Source organism: Emydura macquarii, unplaced genomic scaffold (genome assembly GCF_026122565.2).
Source record: "Emydura macquarii macquarii isolate MOO-44397 ecotype Brisbane River unplaced genomic scaffold, CSIRO-AGI_Emac_v2 contig_587, whole genome shotgun sequence".
Lineage (NCBI taxonomy): Eukaryota > Metazoa > Chordata > Testudines > Chelidae > Emydura > Emydura macquarii.
In genome coordinates this window covers 7491396-7506954 of record NW_027130724.1, presented here as the reverse complement: position 1 = coordinate 7506954, position 15559 = coordinate 7491396, and the positions used below count along the sequence as shown (strand labels likewise).

Below are 15559 nucleotides of genomic sequence, written 5' to 3'. Positions count from 1 at the left end.
TGTCCTCTGACAGGGGAGGGGTATACTTACTCCCTAGCAGAAAGTGTCGACCATGCAAGGTGGAGTACAGGTCCCATGATTTCCAGTATGGCCAGTAAGGAGGATCAAATGGGGATTGGTTCCAGACAGGTCCAGGTCCCCTGTCTAGCAAGGTATCTCTTAGAGGGTGGGATATCAGTTCCTCAGGTGGTTCAGACTCTCCTGAGACAGAAAAAGCTGATTCTGGATCTATCAGCTGTACTGACAGCTCCATTGGAGGAAAATCATGACCTGAAGATGGAATGAGGACAGACTCCTCCTATAACTTGCATCTTCTGGTGGAACCATGACCTCCCTGGCGAGGAAAGGACCTGATAGCGAAGGAGACAGGGGATCCGGGTGAGCAAAGGAGTCTTCAGGTGTAGAGTAAGTTTCTGTTCTCCCCAGAGTGCAAGAAGTCCTGTCCATCTGTAACGTTGGACCCAGAGCAGTTAGATTTTCCCACCACATTGAGGAGAAGCAGTTCCCAATAGTCACCTTTTGTTGATGCCATTGGTTCCAGTGTTTAGGTTTAACTGGAAGCATCGTTGCTGCCCAAGTGCAGCCTGATTCCAACGGAGCTCTGGATTTGTGGACTTTTGTGTCAGGACTCTCAGAAGACATTCTAAATCTTCATGGGCTGAGCAGGAAGGCTTGCTCAACTTAGGCTGGGCTGTATCTGACTTCTCTGAAGTTGATTTAGAGAAGGATCTGCCGTCATGCTTTATCAGAGCATTCCCTGCCTTCCCGATAGACCCCCAATGGGGGATCTGTCAGAGTAGATTCCCTCACTCCTAAGTCAAATCTCATGGCACAGGATGCACATTCCTTGCTGAGTCAGGCCAATGTACAGGGTGGGTCCCCTTATCTGGATGTGGCTGCAGCCTCATGGCTTTCTCCACGAGGTACTTTCTGAGACGACATTCTCACCCCTTATGGGTACAACTGGGGAAAGCGTGGCAGATACTGCATCTTGCTGTGTTGTGAGGTTTCTTGAAGTGCATAGGCAGGGTCGATGGTTGTTGCTGACCAAGAAGCATAGATTTTGAAGCCCAGAATTCTGGGCATAGTCAAAATACCCATAGCGGGATATGCAGGGGAGGGAGGTCCCAGGATGGGGACTCTATCTACCTATAAACTTAGCTAAAAACTATAGCGTAAAAGTTCTAAACACACTCTCTATCTCTCTATGTTTACAGATTGAAGAATAAAGAGAGGAAGACAAAGCCACAGACACTTGGGGTTCCAACCCAGACCATGCAGTGGTTAAGGAGGAACTGGAGAGGAGGTCAGTCTACTCTGCCCTTTACCACCTTGGTTGGAGGAACAAGAGAACGAGGGCACATGTGCAGGCCAACGGACACTGCTTTCAAGAATTCTCTGACTCCCGGCACATGGAGCACATGCATACACCCACAGTGGAATACACAGAGACCAGAAGTCAAAGTACTAGTCAATTTTCTTTCCAGGTTTTGCTGGAAGAATCCTCAGGTCTCTGTGAACTGGAGTAGGAGAAACTCTCTCAGACCTCTACTGCAGGGAAAAAGGCTTCTTCCAAGCATCTGTCAGGAGTTTAAGTTAAATAGGTGCTAACAAAACCAAACAAAAACACCAAAACAAAACCGTGAAGAATTTTAAACAGTCTGACTAAAAATCCCTTCCCTTCTCAAACTGCTCAGGTTTCAATCCATTTCTCTTGTGATGCCATAATCCTACTGGATCTTCACTCTTCTGAGGAATCCTCCAGCACAAAGTAGGAAGTCAGGGTCTAACATTCCTAACAGTTTTAACATAGCGGACAAACAGAACCTTTAAAAAGAAAAAAAAACCAACAAGAAGTGCAACCCAATTTCAGGCCACCTTCATGCACGACAAAGCAGCAATCAAGGGCACAGACGTTAGTTTTTTCTATGGTAGGTCTCCTTGAAAGATTCACTTTTACAGGGACTAGAGCTGCAAATGAAAGGCTTATATTTCAGGAAAGAAATATTTCAAGACACACATTTTAAAGTCATTTCATTGGAGAATGGTGGTGAGAGTTAACATAATTCTCAATAAAGTGCTCCACAAAGTACCTTTCTATGAAAATCTTGAGGCTATCAACCGCCAGCTGTCCATAGACATTAGCTAAAAAACTGAACCTTGTGTCACAGAAGAATGAACTTCCCTTTAGGTCAACATTAAGATTTATTGGCATTCGGGACAGCATATACCAACTTCAAGGTAAAACCGTTTGGCACAAATATCTGAGATAGCCCTATCGGTGCCATATTTCAGCTCCTCCAACTCCACTGGCGGCACTTGTCTAAAGTCAACGACTGCATGATTCAATATTTAGTGACTTACTGTGAGATGTGAGTTATTGGGGTCAGCAATGTCTCACCCTCCAGGTCAAGCTCATCTGCAAAGCTGTTGGTCCTGAGGAAGGGTACTGTGTTCACATCTAAAAACCCAGGACTCTTTTTCACTGTGAGGAAATAAGTAGATAAGGGTTAGAACAGTAGCATGTGGCTGTTTTTAGAAAGTCTGAACAACAGGTTTACTGCTTGTGAGGATACATTATAATATTTCAAAAACTAGTTAAAAGGTACAAACAAGATAGACTTAAAAACAAAATAAAGATACTAGAATAAGTCTGTAAACAGGACTAGGGTGCATTGAGACTTAGAAATTTTCTACTTGCACAAGAATTTCAGCTTCTGGTCATGTAATAGCCCAATGCCAAATCCTACAGCAAAGGAGAAGCTGCTGTGTAAGAGCCTCCAGTCCAGGTAGCTAATTAAATTTTTCATTTCGTGGCACTCAGGCCCATTTGGGTTCAAATGATCATTGTTCTGGGAAGGAGGGGAATAGAGAGCTACTTCCCATTTGTGGGTATTCTTCAGACTTGAGCATTTAAATAAAGAACACGCAGATGCTACAGTGATAGACACCTTAGATGTGATACTAAGAAGTATTCTATGATAAGAATCTGACACACCATGACCATTTTCTGATCTTATTTATGCTCAGGCAACAATACATGAGTGTAAACAATGGCAGAATTTAATTATCTCTTTTAAAGTAATTTCTACCTCACATTTCTACCTTAAAACAACTTTCTAGAGTACAATTACAATGACAGACATTAAAAATATTTACCCATGGTTAACACACAATGATATGAGATAAACCATAGAATTTCCTTATGCTTCATATTCATTATTATATTTACACAGCACTATAAATATGCATGATGTTATATAAACAAATAATAGGAAATAATACCAAACAACATTTTTTAATAACTGAATAAATGTTGGTGTTTGTGGTGGCCACTTTATAGTGACCCTATCCTGGGTAACTAGCTGTATTATTCTATGAACCATTTATTTATTCATTTACAGACCTTCTCTCATACTTATCAAGGCACTTTACAGTCTGACAGTAAATAGCAACATTCAGAAATAAAATAAAACACAAAGTAAAATGAATGGAACAAACACACACAACTAAACATAAATGTAGTTTTGCAGAACATTAACTAAGGGCACAGGTCCATTATGCCTTGTATCCAGGAATTCATGAACATTTCACAGTACATTCAGGCCTGGGAAGATTTATAACCCTGAAATTAATGTATGTTGTCAATTTAAATCTACTTCAATGACTGTACAACATTGACTATTGTGCTTTTAGGACAAATCAAGAGGTATAGAAATGGATCAAGTCACAATTCTTGGCCATTTTATTTGTAAGGAGCAGACCAAGTGCATGATCCTGCTCTCAATAAACTCAATGGGGGTTTGCTTTCACTGACTTCCATAGGAGCAAGATTGGAAACATCTGGAAAAATTCAAAAATACAGCAAGATTTTACTCCAGTACTAGATGTCTAAAAGCACAGTACTGCTCTAGAGCCAATTTTAGCACTAAAGCAATGAGAAATTCTATAGCAAATAACAGCAAACTCCAGCATCAACTTTTTTTTCTGAGTAATATCCGTTGGATTAACATGGCCACAGTCAGGACTGGGGTTATGAAACAAACAGCAGAAGAATTTGAGCTGAAAATGTACAACTTTACAGGAGCTTACATAATTTTGTTAAACAGACTCCTTTGGCTGTTACTAAATAAATACTGAATATTCAGCGTTCTGCCAGGTACGGAGGAAACTCACCAGTTTCCTAAGGAGAATTCTAAAAAAATCTTTTCACACATTCTGGTTACTAATGACAATGCTATTGAACTTAAAGCCACATGAAGTGCTCCCCAAACACTCCTTATACTGTATCCACATGATGTATCGCATGCAAGAGGATTTGCAGTTGTTGAATTGTTACAATTATTGCTTTTCTGTTTAAGATGGAAAGGGACAGAAACGATAGATGCAAGAGGAAAGAAGAAATTAAGGTTGTACCCCCACCTGTTTTGAAAAATATAAGGATATGCTCTCTCCTGAGAGTAACAAGAGGATAATAAGAGTGACATTATATTTGCCTACAAGTGAAGCTACTGCCTACTTTTTTCCCTTGAAATTTTTTGGAAACTACTTATCATGACCAGTCCTGTACTGCTGTGAAGCACCCGCTTCTGCTCCCTAGCGTTTGTGCACCGTAACACTGCTTCCTCTGAGCAGGGAGAAGCAAACTAGTGAAAAATTCGCCCTGAATTCCAGACCACAGAATTCTGGAGGAAGGTCAGATAAATCCAAAAACTTTTTTAAAAATCTGGAGCAAAACAATGGATTACTGTCTCCCCTGATCAAACTCCGCCATGGTATGACTACTTACAAGCCTAATGGAAGAGATGCATAAAAATGAACTCTGTAAATGGTTGGCTCTTGGTGGTTGTCTGTATGTCTTCTTATATAAAGTAATTATGTGGCAGTTTCTGACCACCTCACAATCTTTAATGTACTTATTCTTACACCTCCCCTGTGAAATAGGTGTTATCCCATTTTGCAAATGAATAACAGAAATTCAGAAAGGCTAAGTGACTTGCTGAAGGTCACCTAGGAAATCAATAAAGGAGCAGGGACTTGAAACCAGGTCTCTCAAATCTTAGACTGGTTCCTAGACTGGCTCCCTAACCACTGGACTATGCTTCCTCTCAGGTATGAGCTATAACTGTCTACAGATACTTTAAAAAAAGGGGAAAAAATGATTTTTTTCTAAAGAAAGGAATCAATGTTCATGAATTAACAAGAGCATGAATTAATAGACAATAGATACAGCAAGGAATATTTAGTCTAAGTTGTAGAAAAACATTATAACCATTAGATATGGAGAACTTACAAATTTCTGCCACCCTAAATGTCCCAATGATTGGAGGAGTAAGCGCTAGATTTATACAGTAATTTTTCCAGCAGTCTGGCATTTGCATAGGGATACCTAAGTAGTGTAGTAAAAATGTTTTAAAATATATTATTGATAAAATATACTCTAAGAAATCAACTTGGGTTTCACAATTTTACTATCAGCTTACATACGACAAATAGGTTTACTCTTTTATAGGGCTGTTTGAAATTTTTCAATTTTAACTGTTTTTCAACTAAATTAAAAGTGTCTGTTTTCTGTGGAACATTTTGATTTTTTGTCAAAAAAATTCTGAAAAACAAAATGTTTCAGTATTAAAATTTCCACTGGAAAAAAAAAACACCTAAATTTTTGAGGGAGGAGAGGGGAAAGGGGCAGAGAAGAAAAAATTAATTTTCCCTGAGAATGGGCAAGTCTTTGGACTTCACAATGCAAAGATGCAATTACTGGCACTTGCAAAGGAGATGGAACATTGAAATGGGAGCTTTACCTGGAGAAGGAGGAGTACTGGAGGACGGCTGCTTTGCAGAAAAGGATGCCCAGGATTGCTGACGGTCTGAGTCACAGGAAAGATGCACACAAGAGACAGAAAGAAAGGGAGAGAAAAAAAAGAGACAGCTGGAGAGATGGCAACATGTCTTTCTTTAATGCAAAGTCTGTGTTGCATCTGTCATCTTTATAATTAAAAAGGAAAAACACTGAGGAAAGGAGCTTTAATGGAACTCTTCTCATTTACTATTGATTAAATATAGGTAAAATACTTTGGTGTGTATTTTCTACCTTTTTTAGTATCATTTGAAACTAAGTCCCCACCCTGTACCTCCCATGCACAGTGGAAGTAGGTCTACTGTTAAACCTTTATTGGCTGTGGCTTAATACCCCCTCATGCACCTAAGCTGTTCTGCAGCATCATGTGGCCATAGCTCTGCCTTCTCCATCCCCTTTGTGGAGCCATGTGCTCCCAGGGAATAGGGATGGAGATGCCCCTATATTCCCCCGAGCACAGGGAAGGTAATTCAACCTGACGTTTCCATGGTCCATACAAGTGCCAGCAAGATAAGTCTCCTTGTGCGCTACCTCTCAACTATATAATCAATAAGGACCAGACTCAATCTGGCCCTTGGAGGTCATAGTGTAACTTTGTCTTTTTTTGTTTTTTCTGTGCCTCTTTAGTACAATATATTGTAGGTGGACAATTCCCATTATAACACACTGTTCTCAATTGCTTGTAGCCTTGCCCAAACTTTAACCATTTGGGCTGAAATTTCCAATATTAGGTGTCTGCCTCAGGCTGGATTTCTTGGGGAAGTTTCAGCCAAAATGTTTCAGTTGTTTCCAAGAACGAGATTAGGTAAAAAGATGTTGTTTTGCCATATTTCAAACCAGTCTTACAGCCGTTTTGTTGAGAAGCTGTGGCACCACCCTGCTTTGACAGAGGTGTCCTCCTGGTGTCAGGGATGTGTCTTTTGCTGTCCCCTATAAAAACTGCTCAGTTTATGAGACTCCACCAAAATCTCAGTCATGCTCACACGGCTCAGTAGAGATGGACCAGAGCTTGGCAGCTAAATTCTCCAAAGAGTCCATCTTGGTGGAGCATGCACCATTCCCTTACCACTCCTAGTGCTGACTGGACTGCATATGCACCACCCCACAGAACAACTCAGAATGCTGCAGCCTGGAGCTGCAGGGGCTCAGCTAGACTATCCTTGCTGTTGCTCCTTGTAACTGCCAGGGGCTGCTGTGAATGCTGGACATGGGAACTAAAAGCACTGTCGCTCCCATGTTCTCAAAGCTCCCCCTGCTGGCACTTGGCAATGTGGAGGAGGAAGCAGCACAACTCAAACGCAGTGGAGAAAAAAGCCAGGCGCGGGGGGTCAGAGAAGAGGAGGCAGACTGGGTGTGGTTGTGCAAACAGACTGGGAGCCAAGGAGGGAGGGGAAAGAAATACATCCGATGAGGAGCCCAGGGAGTGCGAGAGGGGGTAGAAGACTCCGGTTGGGCAAAGAGATCTGGCAGGGAGATTAGGATTGCGAGTCAGGGTGAGGTGAAGATTAGGACTCGGGGAAGAAGCCCAGAAGTGGGAACTGGCACTGATTGGGCTGTGGAAAAATGGTACGTGATCATGTAATGAAAGACTGCATCATAATGCATATGCACAAGGGAGATGACTTGCATCCTTAATTCTGGCATTTCCTACCTTTGGAGTGCTTCACTTTGCAACCTCAGTGTGTTATTGTAATATAATTTTTGAGTATGTGTGTGTATGATTGTATCCATGCTAGACTCAGGTACAAAATATATACTTCTCTCTTCCTTCTTTTCTCCCCTACAACCATTTGGAGGACACTGGGGGCCAGATTCTCAGGTCTACCAAGTTCACTTTGTGCCTGCGTAGGAAATACAAAATGATTTTATAGTAGTTGGGGAGCCCTCTCTGAAGAGTCCCCCTGAGTTGGGGGAATCTCTTGCAGACTTAAAGCAAGCAGAGATGGCTATGCTGTACTCCTCTCCTCCTGTGCCTATTCAACCAAGCGCCAGAGCCGCACTGCTTGGGGTAAGGAGGGAAAAGCGTATTAGGGAAGGTATGGGGGAGAGGCTCCCTTATGCTGATTCTTGGTGCAAATTAAAGCTGTGCCTCCGTTCCCCCTGCAACTTTAAGTTGCATCAGGGCTGGGCAGAGCAGAATCAGGTAGCTACAATTAGCTCCCTGCCATCCCCCCAAATCCATTGTGCCCGAGTTCTGTGAAGGCCCAGTGGAGAGTTCTGTCCTGTACATTTTTGGACAGCATAATCCAACTTCTGGAGTACTTGGACTCAATTCTCTACTACTTAAGTCAATGGGAATTTGCCATTGTCTTCAATGGTTGCAGAGACAGCACCCACTGTAAGTGGGGCTTTATGGTACTCTTACTAAAACCTTTTTGGTTTTGCATGGCCCTTGCTCTAATCCTAAAAATATGTAGGAACACTCATAGTTAAGAAAGCTGCACCATGAGCATACTTAGAAAAAGGCACATGGTCATAATGGCTTAAAGGGACAAAGAATTCAGACTGCAGCTATTTTCTGTAAAAAGAGAAAGTGGATTATTTAATTTTCAGGTGCCCATCCATCTTCACAAATGCCTAAATCCATTTTTACAGGTGCAAACACTTATGCATGCATTTTTGTATGTACAACACAGGACGCTGTGCCTGGAAATTTTGCTGGTGCCCCATTATTTGTTTAGGAAACAGCGTGTGTTCAGTTGCTGGTTGTTCAGTCACCTTTACAAAGGAATATAACTTGCATTGGTTATAAATGACGCAAGGGAATGGACAAATAAACAAATATTTTATTAAACAGTGTCCTGATATTCTGCTTTTTAATTAAATTGTGATTATGACTAGATGTGTGAGAATGCACATTTCTGTCTGGCATACAGTTTTTAGTAGTGAAGGGATTATAGCAAGCTACTTGTCACTAAACACATATAAGAGCACTGCAAACTATGTTACATTGTCAGTCTGGCATGCTGTAGATAAAATTATTTTCTTCAACTTACCAAGCAACATTAACATTCCTGTTTGTCCTGTATACTTGTAAGAGTTTTGAGAGGACAGAACATGAACAAAAAGAAGAGAAAATAAGTGTCAGAAGAAATGAGAGGAAAACTTCTGATTAACAGCTAAAGAGTTTATTCTGAAGAGGCACTAGTATTCGCCTGCAAATCATATGGTCAGTCCCTTAGTATATTTAGGGACTCAAAATCTCAAAGATGGGACTTGGCAAATGTAGGCATTCATAAAGCTCAGACATTGTGTTGTTTTGCAGGAAGATTTTTCTCAGTAGTTGATCCAAAGAATCAACTTCATCCTTGTTCACCTGCTAACTATGATAGCGTTTGGCACAACAGTGTTTATGTGGTAACCGTTACTCAGGAGAAGCCCAGGAGGACTGAAAAAGCTGGGAAATTGCAGAAGGACTATAGTGCACCAGAATGACATGGGGAGATTAGACTTCCTGCCTGAACTAAAATATGCCTGATTTCAATAAACACTGCAATCATCTCCTCATTTTAATGGCCATTATATTTAAACAAAGTCAGCCAACTTTCTGAAGAAAAATTAAAGAGCTTAAAAACCTATATGATCTGTAAAATGCACCTTTAAAATTATACCTCATTTGCTTCAGTTAACATTCTTTTTGCCAGAATTAAAACATAGAAGTTAACAGCTTTTAATACAACATGCTAGTAACTTTAAAAAGAAATACACTGCAAATCATCAGTTATTTTACATATGAACGTCAAAAGCAACAAGATTCTTAATTACAACAGGAGTATAAAACAGGTTCTTTTCTCTTTCTGTATAGCGCCCCCTCGCAAAAGAAACCTACACTGATGAATTAGGCAGAGAACCTGCGTTTATGAAAAGCACTATATATAACATCTAGATGATATTATTATAATACTACATTATATGTACTTGAATTAATAGCTTTCTACCTCCAAAACCAACCCCAGGAGGGGAAAGGGGCACACATGGTTTGCAGAAACAAACTAGATTTAAAAAACTGTAATGGCATCAGTTGCAGAGAAAGTAGCTCTCGTAGAAGGTAGGAGTAACCTTCAACATGGGCCTATGCAGTAGAGCATTTTCACTAGGAGAGGGATTGGGCCTCATCAAGACCAGCCAGTGGCCAAAGCCAAATAGAAAATAATCCTTGTTTGGAATCCCTAACAAAGGGGGAGGGAGCAGGTAGTACCACGATCCTCTCTCCTCCATATACATGCTTTTTTATCTATCATAACTAGGGTCCTAGTATTGTAATGTGTATATGTTATAAAGGACTTTCTTACCAGAATTTTCATATGCATCAATATTAAAGTCAGACTTCCTATCATCCATCACGTGGTCATAAGTGATATGTGGAACAGTTAACATTTTATCTGGAGAAGAAGGTCCATTGTCCTTCTCGGTCTTAAACTTCTTCTTCTTCACCTATAAATGTGAACACAAATTAGATCTCTTGTAAGAATACACATTAGAGTGCCTCCTCAATAAATGGATTTATTTGATTAGATTAACCACATCAAGGGGAGTCTGGCCATTTGTTTTCATTAAATACTCCCATGACAATTTTCACAAGAGTAGGATATTAATCCTGATGTCCTGGGCAAATTCTAAAATGAATAAATGCAGTCTGCCCACCAGAATTCTCCTTCCAGTTTCAGTTGGATTATAGTATTATCTTTCATTTCCTGACTATAACAAGACGGTCTGTCACCTTTAAGGGCAGTGGGGCCTGGATCAGCAAAACCCTGTTCTTAGCATGGCACTTTAAGGAAAAGTGTACTATGGGAGTCAAGCTGGGAACGGAGGCCAGGTGTTTTAGTCGGGTGACTGTAAGACTCAACTCATAGAACAATTGCATGGAGCTCAGTCACGGGGCGTTTGAAGGAGGGTGAGGAATAGTGCTCATGAATCAGGACCGGAACCCAACCCTTCTGAAATCTGCAAGGGTTCTGATTTCAGGTTGAGTTTTCAGCTTCTCTCTAGTATGTAGTTTGCAAAACTCCCTCAGTAAACTGATGCAGAGTGGTTTAGGATTTTTCAAGAAAAGGCACTATAAATATTAGATGGATATTCTCATTATCATTGTTAGCCCATTTCTCAATGTGATTTTTTTTTAAACAGGATAATTTCTAGTATCACACATAATGTAATTATTACTGAAATGCTTACCAGTAGTAAAAACCTGCTAATTCAGCAATGAGTTATGTATGTTACAAACTTTATTTGATAATACATTTAAAATAAACAGGTACTGGCTCCTGTGCTCAAGAATCATAGGACCCTCTCCTAATTCAGCTGTTATAAACAAGACAAAAGTAGTTTATGAGAAGATAAAGGCAAATTAGCAAGAAAAATTTAAAAAAAAAAATTTGGAAGGGAAAACAAGATAACCATACTGCCTACCTAAATCACTTGTGGTTTCATGGCTACAATAGGCCAGATCCTCAACTGGTGCAAACAGACATAGCTCTATTGACATGAGTTGAACTATGCCTATTTAGTCAAGTTCAGGATCTGGCCCAATATTCTTTTTCACTTCCCAGGCTAGCCTGTTGTGTGCTTCTGTGGTGCACTGGTAAACAGCTGCAATGGATGAATGGGTGAAGAAATATATAATATAAATTTATATTTGCAAAGTACTTCTCATGGCAAAATATTCTAAAGTGCTTTAAAAACCATTTACATAGGCTGTCACTGAGGTGCAACCAATTGTGGGGTGGAGGGAGAGAAACAAGCAGCTAACTAGCCCCTTGCACACTGCCAAAGCTGGGGGAAAGAGACATTTTACCCAAGGACCCAAAGACAAAATTCTTACAAAGATGTGTCATGGGACTATTAAGGCCAATTCCTTAAGAAGTGGAAGCCCCCTTGTGCCTGTAAGAACAAACATGCAAACTGGGCAGTTGGGTACACAAATGGGTATATGCAGACACACTTATTTGACCTGTGTTTTTGAATGTGGATGTGTGCATGTTTGCATAGTGCAAGTTTAGGAGGACTCTGCTTTTTAGAAATTTGGTCCTCATGCTTGAGGCAAGCAAGTAGGACCTCATTTTTTCAGGTTCCATCCAAAACACCCAAATCATATAAATCAAGTGGAACTCAATTTTATCTGCCTAGTAAAGTTCAGTCTACTTTTATTTATTATAATTACAGAAATACATACACAGTTGCGTTTGTATAAGAACATATATTCTTTGGGATCATTTGGCAGGAAGTGCTACTATATATAAACACAATGTGTTATTATCAGAAGGATAGACTGAGCCATAAGAATAATATTTGAGAGCAGCACAGTATTTTACCATTACAAGGGCAAGTGCTCACTTTACCTTCTCATTGCTCATTATTTCACAATGTCTTGCATTCAGTTACTGGCTGACAGAAGTGAGTTTTGTCACAGTTGCGTCCCTAAAAATTCTCACGTCCATCAAAATCAAACGAGTGAGTTGCAGCAAAGTAAACTAGAGATATAAATCTAGGTCTTAAGTACCGGACTCCACCTCCCCCATTGTTCTCAATGGGGGAGGTTATCTATAAGATGCCTCTGTGTTACCTATTTTCTGTATTACTGCATTTGAAGAAGAGAGCTGAAGTCTCTCGAAAGCTTATGTCTGCAAATATTAAATTTGTTAGTCTTTAAAGTGCCACAGAACTCTCGTTGTTTTTGCTGTATACAGACTAACACGGCTACCCCTCTGGAACTAGAGATATAAATGTTTCTGTTCAGAAAATCCCAATGTTCATTTAAAAAGCAAAACTTTAAGATCAAGTAATATCCTGTCATACGAATATAATTGATAGCCTCTGGAGAATGAGCAAATTCCATCTAATCTACAAAACAAATGTATTCACTGAACTACCAAAATGGGAAAGGAAACCAGGATTACTCACCGATACTATTGCTGATTTCTTTGGTTTTGGACTAGGTGACATCAAATGATAATTTCTGGCAGGTTTTCTTATGTATATTTTCCACGTAGAAGAGTCTGGGTTTTCTGCAGCATAGCATCTCCATGCAGTCTAAAATAATTGTTAGCAGTACAATTATTACAATAGATTCATTGTTAGAGCTACTAAAATGTGATTTGCCTGAAATGTAAAGAGGATATTAGGAATTATTGATGTGTGCAGGTTCTTGAATCTCTCTTTTCACAAATGTAGAATAATTTATCATTTGGCATTGTGCAAAATCCTCATTTAGTAAATTCAGTCCATCTAATCTTAAATTGTTTGATAAATATAAAAAGGGGAGAAATGTTCCTTATTTAATCACATCTTTTATTTGCAATAAGTAGGGTCAGGACAACATGAACAGGAAGGATGGTCTGGTCAGAAGCTCTCTGGGCTGGGACTCAAGAAACCTGAATTGAATTCCCTGCTCTGCATCAACTCCCTGCATAACCTGTGTTGGGCACATCACTTAACCTATCCTGTGCTTCAGGTCACTATCTGTAAAATGGAACTTCCTTGGGTACCCAGCCTCCCAGGAAATTAACTCCAAGGAACTTGGAAGGTAGAGCTCCCAATCTCCATGGCAGCCTACCTGATAGACTGCCCTGGCTCCCCAGGCAAGGTGGGATCCTGGGAGCTCAGACCAGAATTTTTTGAAAGATTCCATTTTGGTTCCTCCAAAATGGAATGTTTTGAAAGTGTTCATCCCAGGGAAAATTTTGCACATCTATCCTTTTGTTTGGATTTGTAATGTTGTTTTTTTTAAATTGAAAATGCATCATTTTCTCTTGGACGGACATTCTGGTTTCTGCACAGCTCTAAACTGTAGTTGTTCCAAGATGAAATGAGAGTACTGGTTCTCAGTTCTAACAACTCTTGTATCAAACAACCAATGATCACTGGATATTCTTCTGCAAGAAATTTAAAACAGCTGATATGAACCCTTTGCACTGTCTTTTGTGGAGAATATTTCCAATTGCTCTGGTCATGTTTTGCCCTTTAACAGTGGGATTTTTAGAATTACCTAGAACATCTGGATTCCCAATTAATTTTTAATGAGAATTTGGTGTCCAAATCCTTCAGGCAGCTTTGAAAAAAACACTCAGCCTGAAATAAACAGGGGAAAATAAAACCATTTAAAATATAGCTGTCTGGGTACCTGAATGAGAGAAGCAGCGGCTGGGATTTGACGGTTAAAGTGTTTCTGTCTTTGTTTCTGTTGTACCTTCAGGGCAAAGCCTGAACCAAGAATTCCCTGAAGGAAGAAAGAAAATAAAGATCTAATTTTTAGAAAAAATATTTCAACAATCTGGCCAAATTACATCATTATTAATAAAGTGTTATTCAGCATCATAAACAACTTAACTAATTATTCAGGGGAAATGAATTAATATGCAGTAGTTTTCAGTCAGGTTAGTATTACTTCTTGGAACTTAAAATGTTAGTGCTTTTGTGTCTGATCCAAACCGCATAAAAGACAATAGGAATCTTTTGGCTTTGGATCAACCCCCTAGAGAATAAACGTAGATAGTATTTCACAGTTTGAAAACCACATAAATGCTTGTGCAGGTGAAGAGCTGGATCTGAAAGAGTGTTTTTACCCTGGTTTGCCTAACCCTTCAGTAAGATGAGAAATCAAGTATTAGTATTCCATGTATTATTAAGTCATAAGCAAGCCTCTTTGGATGTATCTATAGTAGGAAAATTGGAACAGAAAAAACAATAGAAGTTTATATCTGTAAAGACACTTCTATGCATATTCTAAAAAAAAGGTTTAAGTGTCTTGATTCAGCAGCACATGCTTAAATTCATCCCTGTTCAGCAGAGTATTTAAACCCATTGACATCAATGATACTTAAGCACATGTTGGAGTGCTTTTGATGTATCAGGGCTTTAAAAAACTAAAACATCAGCATTAGTTCACTCACAAAAATTATTAACATATGAATTTAATTTACTGTACACTTCTAAAACCTGAAGAGAAAGGTATTCTCATTAAAACTTTCATTTTCAGGCTTAAACACCCATGTTTCAAAGAGAACTGTAGCAAATGTAGGCTGCACCAAATAGAACACTATATAAAATTAATAAGGAAGCACAAGAGTGATTTTCAGCTACTTCTGATATTTTTAAAAATCTTTTGGCAATTTAAAATTATTATTCAGAAAAGATGCAATAGTCCATTACTTCATTTAAGAACAAACTGCAAGAAAAAAAAAACAAAAACCATGAGAGAACCTACCGCAGGAAGGGCAAAAAATGAGATAGCAAACACGGAAAAACAAGATGCAATAGTCTTTCCTATCCATGTCTGAGGTACCTTATCCCCATAACCAATAGTTGTAACAGTCACCTGTAAAGAGAAGTACATATTGCATTATAAGAAAATATAAACAACATAAACATTCATTTTTTGATATGCATATTCAGTTTGTTACAATCAGAGATGCAAAATTATGCTCAAGTCTATTTTTCACCCAAAGCTTTTATTTATATTAAGAACTATAACTATGTTGCCATTAAATTCTGGTGCTGGTCAAAAGGTTTTCCACACAAAAAAATGTAAGAAAGTACACTTTTTTAAAAATGAAAATTTCTGCAAAACCATTTTTGGTTTCATTTGAAATTTTTCATTTTAAAAACATTGGATAGAAACTTTTGATGAGAATGTAGCCTTCTCAATTTTTCTCTCTTTCTCTCTTCATGCTATTTCTTGGTGTGTGCTTGTTGTATTCA

General features: G+C 39.2%; 1 protein-coding gene across 4 annotated transcripts in view; it reads right to left on the bottom strand.

The window, feature by feature from the left end:
• Positions 1-15559, bottom strand: part of KCNQ1 (potassium voltage-gated channel subfamily Q member 1) — a 519714-nt gene that overhangs the window by 320993 nt on the left and 183162 nt on the right. For 2 of the 4 annotated variants that reach the window (XM_067540610.1, XM_067540613.1), the window contains exons 7-13: positions 15066-15176; positions 13983-14078; positions 12764-12892; positions 10153-10294; positions 8857-8883; positions 5805-5870; positions 2365-2485 (exon numbers count right to left, since the gene is read on the bottom strand). In XM_067540610.1, coding sequence (XP_067396711.1) covers positions 2365-2485; positions 5805-5870; positions 8857-8883; positions 10153-10294; positions 12764-12892; positions 13983-14078; positions 15066-15176 — 692 coding nt within the window. The remainder of the gene's footprint in view (positions 1-2364; positions 2486-5804; positions 5871-8856; positions 8884-10152; positions 10295-12763; positions 12893-13982; positions 14079-15065; positions 15177-15559) is intronic. The other 2 variants (XM_067540612.1, XM_067540611.1) reach the window with 2 other exon arrangements.